The sequence below is a fragment of the Mycetomoellerius zeteki genome, unplaced genomic scaffold (assembly GCF_001594055.1).
Source record: "Mycetomoellerius zeteki isolate Tzet28-1 unplaced genomic scaffold, Tzet1.0 scaffold188, whole genome shotgun sequence".
Lineage (NCBI taxonomy): Eukaryota > Metazoa > Arthropoda > Insecta > Hymenoptera > Formicidae > Mycetomoellerius > Mycetomoellerius zeteki.
The window spans coordinates 427,431-437,063 of record NW_017256836.1 but is presented as its reverse complement, the minus strand read 5'-3'; the positions used below and the strand labels follow the sequence as shown (position 1 = coordinate 437,063).

The following is a 9,633-nucleotide window of genomic DNA, read 5'->3' as shown; positions in this document are numbered from 1 at the left end:
TATATATATATATATATATATACATGAATTTTACAAAATTTGCTAAATCTGCCGCTCCTAGTTGGGGGTAATACCTGCGCGAAATAGAGGCCCGTAATTTTTTTCTCCCGGGCCTGGTTTTTCTCTCTACGGCTCTGCTCACATGAGTGTAAAGCCCATTCTACAATTGCGTAAGCGTAGTTGTAAGTGGTTGTAGTTGTAAGAATTGACTAATCACAATCGAATATTCTCCTCATATTTGACTGTGATAGGTTAATTCTTACAACTACAACCACTTACAACTACGCTTACGCAATTGTAGAATGGGCTTAATATGCGTGCACAGCGTAACGTTTCAGAGCTTCACGACTCTGCAACGTATACGGTTACTGTGCCGTATAAATGCTATCTGGGTAACTGTAAAACATATATTGCCAAAAAAAGCATTTTTGCGAGAAAGACGTCTTGGTGAAACGACCGCTCTACACTGAAAAAAGTGATCTTGCAGTTACAGCGAAAATTATCTAAGTACGAAAAATAGCTGGAATAGATAAATTTCTAGCAGGTACTGCGATATTGGATATGTATTGCATCTAATCATATAGATGACAGAGATAGAATTTAGATTTGTGCTATAAATTCTATGCGTATGATATATAATTTTCTATCAGATACAAAAAACAGTTATAATTCTAGCTGGAGCAGCAAAATATTTTTTTGCGTGTATTTTCTCGGAGTTATATAATCGTGAGTAAATAATGTCGAAAAATTATTGTATATGATATTTTCATTACATTTTTTTTTAAAGAAGAAAATCCTCGATATCATTTTTCCGAGCATGTATAAAAATGCTTCCACTTCAGTCGTGCAAATAATACTTTTTGGAATGTATAACGTACTTTTTTTCTTAAAGTTCACGTTTTCCTCTTTTCAAAACACTATTTATTTTTATCTACATCTTTTTTTATCATAAAGATGTGATTTTTTGAAAAAAAAAAAAAACTGATTATTGCACTCTTTTCACCAATTTTTTTTGTTTTTAAATATTTTTTGGTATAACTTTTTCAATTATTATTAAAACCTTTTTATGTTTTGATATCTCGATTCTATACATTCTGACATTTCATTAAAAAAAAATTTCCATTGAGATTTGTGATAATTACAGAGTCAGTAAAAATCGCCGTGGGTGACTTAAACCCAGGTAGATAAATTAAAATTTGAAAACGAGACATGTAATTAAGTAATGATTTGTGACATGAGTTAAGTAATGATTTGTGATATTTTTTTGAAATACAAAATTCAATTTTATTTCCGTTTACTATTCTTAATTATTAAAAAGTTATTGTAATCATTACAAGATATCAATTTGTTTAAATTTTTGAAAATTGTAATTATTAATTGTATATAATATTATAAATATTTAACATGATGTACTTAATTTTGTGATTAAACGCATTCGAATTTTTTTGTGTGAAGGATGCGTGAAGGACGTATGAGGAATGTTTGAAAATAAAAAATCAAGATAAATGTAGATTAGTGGTTTGATGACTTATTTACGTGAAATTGTGTGAAACGTTAGAGGTATCGCATTTCTTTTAAGCGTGACTAGATTGGTCCTCTCTGAACCATCTATAATCGCCTAGATACATATCTTCGCGATTTTCTGCTTGGATCCGGATTCAGCCAAAGAAGTGGTCGAATCTCATAGGAAGTCGGCTAGATTTCCCATCGCGGCCGGCATTCTTCTGCCGCGAAAATACGTGCAGCCCTCACCTCTTTGATCCCCATGGACAGATCTCCAAATACCAAAGGGATTCTATTCGTCCACTTCGCAAGAAAGGGCTCGCGCTGCGTAAAGACGGAACCCTTGTGACCACTAGCGAAAATCGCTGGGAATTGAGGGGTGTGACGTGTCCATTTGCGGTTGACCAGTTGTTGCTATGGGATCAGGCACTATCCACGTGTTTCCCTCTTTCCGCTTTTCTCGCAACCCTACAAAGGGTGGGTCCATTCATGACAGCATTCGTGAGAGTGTTCGCAAACGATGCCTTATCAGAGATCTTGCGTTTCGTTAATTTGATGGTCCTGGGTAAAACTTTCTTGTTTACGCTTAGTTTCTATATCATAAACATTTACATTTCTAATATTTCCATCTTCTGTTTTGATTTCTTATCCAAGCTGTTGAGTTTTTCGTATAATATATTCGATGAAAAGGATGCTCGTTGTGGAGTGATGTCAGTTTTCAAGAATGAAAACTGTCTGAGGTAACTGACAATTTTAGAGTTGCCAGAGGCGTAACATTCTACGATCATACTAAATACTATGACATATACTTTCACAAAAAAGAAATTGCCAGTAAACAAAAAATATTTTTTACAAACTAAAATAAAACGAATTAATTTTTTATGAAGAATCCAATTATATGTCGCTTATTTCGACTTTGTAAATGTTTTTAGATTCTTATAAATGAATGTAACCGCTGCTTTATATTCACATTTTGGCGAGTCAAATTAATTTAATGTAACAAATATTAATTTAGCTTATTAACTTAAATATTAACTTATTTGTCCCAATTATTATGATGTAATTTTTATGACTAAGGATGAGAAGAAGAATTCTGAAATTCGCATTTTTTCAGTTGTAAGATCGCAATCATAACAAAAAAGATTTCTCGGAGAAACGAAGGAAACAGGGAAAGAAAGGAAGAGGATTTGCGACGTTGTAACGATGCAACAAAGCGCAATACCGACGTCGAAAATTTTCGCAATGTAATCTTACGTATTCATAGGTAAGAAAAGGGTTTTCCTTTCGTACATAATAGCGTTTGGCAGAGTGAAAGAGGAGTTAGGACGGATTAGTCACTATGCCGCTGGACATCTGTCGTAGTGACGGACGGTGGTCAGCTAACTCTCTCGATATGATCAATGGCACTTTCTTTAGGTAAAACCTTGATGATCGTAGAATGTCACGGTAGGCAATTCTAAAGTTGTCGATGTCACCTTCGACAGCTTTCATTCTAGAAAACTGATCACTCCATAACGAGCATCCTTTTTATCGAATATACCGTCATACGATACTCGTTTTTAGGTAACCTCTTTAAGCAAATATAAATATTTTATAACCAAATATTATAGTATTCTTTTTTACAAGATGTTTTATTTTGTTAAGCGTACCGATGATATTGCGTGCTAGAAGTAAATGCTAAAATTAATTTATTAAGATCCATTATATTCTCTATATAAAGATCAACATTTTTTAAATTAGCATGATGCACTTTTTTTTAAATTAAAATTTTAAGATCATTTAATTTCAATTAAATTTGCAAAAGTAATATTAGAATAATTATAAATCGTGAATAAATTCATTATGTCTCAAATGTAAACGTGTCAACAAAAGATATTAAGGATACAAAAGATCAAACATTCAAATTTCGATATAGGTTTAAACAAATGCTTTTCTTGGTTGTAAGAATTGCTACATCATTTATCTTATTTTTCTAACCAGAGGGGACTTTGTTCCTTTCTCATGTTTATTGTTGACTGACTTGTATTTGTGAAAGTTTTCGTTCTCCACTCACCACATAGTTCTTTCATTCTTTCGGGATCCCTTTCATCTTTTTCGTAGCTTTGAGAAGAATCTTACATATTTCGCAATTCGTTACATTTCTTGTTATGTCATGATTAATTTTTTCGTAAATATTGAAAAAGCAGAATATCACGGTTATCTTGATTTCTAGATACATCTTAACAATATATTAATAATTAGCAATATTTTTGAATAATGAATAATGATAAAATTATGAAAATTTATCGAAACGTGCGCGAAGTGATAAATAAATTCAGTCAATTATATTTAAAGATGCATAGACAATGCATAGAAAATTGCTTAGAGATATTTTTATTCATTGTCATAATAAGATCGATAATTCTATTTTTTTTTATTTATTTTCTATCTGATTACGAAATGATTGCGTGATCATTTATATTGATCCAGGATTGAGACAGATCAGATTTGGAAGCAGTTTATGGCAAATGCATAAAAGAGGCGGACCATACAAAAAGTCCAAACCTTCGAAGAATCCTTTCGATGGCGCACCATTTATGAAGGGCGTAATTTTAAAAACTGTCATCAAAAAACCGAAAAAGCCTAACTCTGCAAATCGAAAATGCGTCATTGTGAGATTATCGAACGGCAAAGAAATGACGGCGTATGTTCCCGGTAAGATCTCGAAATCATTTTAACTTGCAGCAATACTGCATTCGAGTCATTGTCGCGCCAGAAAACTTGAGGCGTCATGTAGTTCGCGTTAGAAAATTTGATGAATTAAATTATTTCAGGAGTCGGTCATAATCTGCAGGAGCATAATATAGTGCTGTGCAAGAATGGACGATTGCGAGATACACCTGGAGTTAAGATAAAATGCGTGCGTGGAAAGTACGATTTGCCACATGTATCTAAGCGCACTTAATTTGTAACTGTTAATTGTTATCATACGTATGTCTGATAAAATTAATGTAATTTCTGTAAAAAAAGAACATCAACTATACCACTATTGTCTACCTAATTTTGAAAATACATCATTGCGAGATTATTGAATAGTACGGAAATGATGATATGTATTTCTAGTGAGATGTAAAGGTACAGTATTACCTAATTAATCTACTCTTCGGAAATTTTACATTTTTGAATTAAGATTCAGAAAATTTTGCATTTATGTAAACAATAAAATTGCGACATTACGGGAATGTTGAGCGTCGATTAAAGAATATAATATCATAAGATTTCCTGAATCCTAAATACGACTTTTTAATATATGTATATTAAAGATATTATTGAAAATGTGTTGATCAAGACATTTCGATTTCGCATAATCGATCAACATAGCTCACCCTCGCAATCGCGACGGAAAGCAATTTTCGGGACGTCACGGTTTAGAGATTAGCCATGAAAATTGCGGCCCTTTGACACACTTTTGGCATGCTGAACTCCACCACACATTTACCGTTACCTGGCTCGCGGGTTCGTTATTGTAACGGTGGATGGACAATGGGACTCTGCTATCGGAGCATAATGGGAAAAGGGTTGTGACACAGCATCCGCTTTTTCGACATTATTACGGAGGGGTTGGTCGTCGCGCATCTGCACAACTTTCATTCGCCCACGCGGCTATCGACCAGCGACTAGCGACCATATGACATGCTGACCAATATCTCGATATTTGGAGAAGATCGGCTCTCAACCTGAAATCTTTAGAGGCGAAGAAAGATTCTTATATAAATCTTTTTGAATAAGTATTATACTCAGAAGTTGAATTTGAATCGTTCAAATGAATTTTCGTTCCGTTTTAAAGATAAAATAATTCTTACATTCCAAATGAGGGTTTTTAATATTAAATATTAAAATAATTCAAATTGGATGGAAAGAAAAAATTCAAAAAAAATTTCTGAAAAAGGTTTTTCGTTATTCGTTCTTTTTTTTTTAATTTGGGTTATTTTAACATTATATATATTGTGTGAATGAGAACCTGTTATAGACCAGGCTTATCCCAAGGGAGATGGTTATCTCAAGGGATAATAGCGCCACGAGGCGTGCGTACGCCAGAATATTTCATTAAACTTCCACAATATATGTCTTTCCTATTTTGCAGAAAATATAGCTGACATCATGGTGTTAATTATTCGTGTTAATTATGGATATTTATTCAGGAATTTGTTGAACTACGAATAAAGTTTTAAAATTGGAATCATAAAAATCATTTCTGCAGAAACTTTTTAGATTTTTATTTTTATTTTAATCTATATTAAAATGCAATTTTTTTTGTATTCCTGATTATATCAAGATATTTCAATTTCTATCATTATTGAAAAATGAAAATTAAATTTGCTAATGTTACAAGTAGTAAATGTGAATTTATCTAGTATTCCATATTTCATTTTTTTCTCTTGCAACTTCTTTTTTTTTCTTTTAACATTTAAAAGCTAATTTCTACAACAGATAATGATAATAAAGTAGGACAATCGTAACAAAAATATATACATTCTTAATGGCTTTCGATGAAAACAAAGTACAAAATGTCCCGATTTAAAATTTAGTGATTACAATATCAGAATCGATATTCTGCATAACTAAACGTATTCTAATAAATACATACGAGAATATGTATTTGAGATAAAACTTTGCTTAAAACACGAAATCGTTTCAAACAAGGATGTCTACAAGGAATCTCCAAGCAAAATCGCTGTGGTGAACTGATTCAACAACGGTAACAAAATTGAAAGAAAGTTTACAATGCACAAGTCTTCAAATGACTAACAGTGCTGCCAAAAGCCTCTCAAACAAATGGCGAGTAAACATTTTCTGTGCCGTCGCACGATTGTGCCTAACTCTTTGCTGTTCGGCTTAGTAATCGGACACCGGACGATCTCTTCTTTCTGAAAATTCTGCAGTCGCAGTTCGACTACTACTTTCTTTCCATCAAGTATTTCTTTTTAAGCGCATATGCTCAGCTGTCCCGTTATTTTATATATATGTGCATATAATTTTTAATAAAATTATTTCATTTATAAAATTAATATTTCTGTCTACATATTGGTGAGTTTAATTCTGCGGGTATGCTTATGAAAATATAATTTAACAATATAAAGATTGTTCATAAAATCAATTATTAATTGTTAAATTGATTTGCTTTATTCCATAATATTTTTATGTCTTTAAAATTCGGATCAAGGTCTCTTAGTAAGTATCCGTTTAAATATTTGCTAATATATCTCGAATTACAACTTAATTCAAGTTATCCCTTTTCGTAGTATACCTACCGTTACGCATGCTGAGGTAATCCATCTTCATCGAGCAACAAAGAGAGGATTTTCAGTCAAGAAATAAAATCGATCTTTGAAGTGTGAAGGAATGTTAGAATAAGAAAGCAAACAGAGAAAGAGTTTTCGCAAAAATTTAACCATTGAGAATAAGCAAATTTCGAATAACTGTTATAGGCCCAAATTAGAAGATAAATGGAACTTGTGCAATCTTTTTCTATTTTGTAACTCTTTGTAGTATAGAAGACAGTTAAAGATCTAACAATAATTGTCTAAGATTACATCGAAGGTCGAAAAATTAGAAAAATGAACAAATTTAAATATGAAAGAAAAATACATAATCATCAACAAAAAGCAAAGGGAGGTACATGTATTGTGCGAATAATTTATCTGAGATGTCTTCAATGAAGGTCCTTCTTCAATAATTAATATATTTTTTAATTACATGCGTTACATCATTATTACATATTATTTCTGTAAAGTATTGTCGCATTAATGGAAAATTATTTTTTTAATAAAACAATTTAACAAATATTTTGCATTTAGATAATATTGAATAAGGAGTATATATATATATAATAAAAATTATATGTTGACGCTTCGTGGTCACACATTACTTATTATTAATGACGATAATTATACGACATTATATGACACAAATAAAAGATAAAGAATGTGATAATTATAATTCATTTTAAATGTAAATCATTTTTAATGACTTTATACTTGAGAGTAATCTCATAAATTATAGATTTTTTCCATTTTCCTTGAGATATAAACAAATAAATATCAAAAAGCATACATGAAAGGCTTTTGTTCATTCCTTATTTTTACGATTGTGATCGGTATTTATAATTGATTCTTATATTTATGACTTAAGCATAGTCTTAAGACGTCATGAGTCATGAACCAATCAAAGGGCTGCGTTAGCATTTGAAGTTTATTTAAGACATCTTATAATACGGATTATGAATACCGACCTGTAACTCTGTACAATAAGTCAACAATTGCGTCGATCAGCCTATGGATGAGTGGTAATGACGAATCACGTACACATTGCATGATTGAAACACGCAGTTATCTTGTGGTGCTCATATTTGGTAACAATGATCTAGTTTCGGAATTAATTCACCTGATACAACGCGCGTAGAATCAAAATTTAAGTCGATTGAAATGTGTTTAATTATGGTCATTTTACTCCAGTTTCGATCCACAAGATCAGTACTTCCAATGGAAACAGTATATTGCACCAAAGTAAAACCGAATTGAGAAATTGTGGAAATTAGAGTAGTAGTATAACGTACAATATGTACAATATATAATACAATAATAATGTGCATTATAATATTCGAAAATTATCGGATAGCGAGTCCTTGAAATAAAAAATAAAAAATGTCTTAATCGAATCTATCAAAAGCTTTAATGGCTTAATTAAATATTTTTATGAATGCAATTAATTTATTTGTCGGCTATAGCATGGTCACTATTGAGAGATTCAAGAAAATATAATGTCCGTTTCAAGTGTCCGTTCTTGCTTTACGGTCCCGCCACTTGTAAATACCCTGAGAAAGCTATCAACGGTGCATCTGGCTATTCACGGCTCGTAAATTCAGACGTTCGAGAAAAGCGATGGGATGGATATGTTGTGTCCATCCGATACCGTTACGATACGTTGCTGTGCCTGTGAGCGTGAGACAGATGCAAATGGCGAATGCATTCATCCGTTGCCGGGACCGGCGATCACGGGAAAAATCGCAAATAACGGGTTGCGGCCGTTTCATGGATGCACCATAGAAATGTGGGTTATGCAGCCAAAAGAGCAAAAATTTGTATACATAAGAAAAGAGGCTGTGCGGTGAATTGAGCGCTGGGATGCTTTTCTATGAATGACAAGCTTCAAATCTGGAGCCTAGAATGGACGACTAAATTTGGCGTGATCGCGAGACACCGACATAATGAGGCATCGCTGTCGTCGTATCGGAACTAACCCTTCACATTGACGAGGTTCGTTTTCCATTTTATTATATATCTGTATATCATTTTTTTTTTTAAATATTAATGAAACTGCGGATAGGAGAGCAACTGCGAATGTATTACAATCCAGGACTTTATAATGTAAAATGACGATTGTTTTTCGCAAAAAGAGAGGTAATAGTAAATACACTCACAGTTCAGAACTTTTACTGAGAGACGTTTCTTTGTCTCTTTGCTGTTTACTACTTTATTAATGTTGAGAATTATCGGAAAGTAATTATTCGTTTATTAATATAATCAGTATATACTTTTTTAAAATACGAAAATTTTTAGATACTTTAGCAAAATTATTTTTCCCGTATATGACACGTAGAAGAATCCCGTAAATGAAAAATGGATTCTTTTGATTTATTAGAATTGTCTATTGAAAAATGATGCTTTTCTAATGAATTTCGGCTCCTTTTATTATATATGCTCCTTTAGAAATGAACTAATGCTCCCTTGAGAAATAGAATAACATTTTTCACCACTCAATGTAATTTTCTTTTGAACAGAATAATAGAATTGCAAGCTTTGCAATTTTTACGCAAGTATACACAAATTAATATTGAACTTCTATAAATCATCTTGACAAGTAAAAAAAAATACTTAGCTAACTACCTATACACAAAAACCCTTTCTTCTATTCTGAAGTCATTAGACTTCCTATTTATGGATCTTTAGCATCGTGGTTTGTAGATCTGTATGAATGTCGGCATAGAAATCTTTAATTTTATATACATATCGAATACTTAATGTTATTTTGTAATTTCTACGTAAAATATACAATTAACACAATTAAAACTTAATCCTTCCATCAGTCACG

The 9,633-nt window shown here is 32.0% G+C and overlaps 1 protein-coding gene across 2 annotated transcripts in view; it reads left to right on the top strand.

Annotated features, from left to right (window-relative positions):
* Window positions 1-4,715, top strand: part of tko (30S ribosomal protein S12 technical knockout) — a 7,294-nt gene extending 2,579 nt beyond the window's left edge. For both annotated transcript variants that reach the window (XM_018446797.1, XM_018446798.1), the window contains exons 4-5: window positions 3,973-4,197; window positions 4,317-4,715. In XM_018446797.1, the coding sequence (XP_018302299.1) occupies window positions 3,973-4,197; window positions 4,317-4,447 (356 nt within the window). In that variant the 3' untranslated portion in view covers window positions 4,448-4,715. The remainder of the gene's footprint in view (window positions 1-3,972; window positions 4,198-4,316) is intronic.
* The last annotated feature ends 4,918 nt before the right edge of the window (window positions 4,716-9,633 follow it).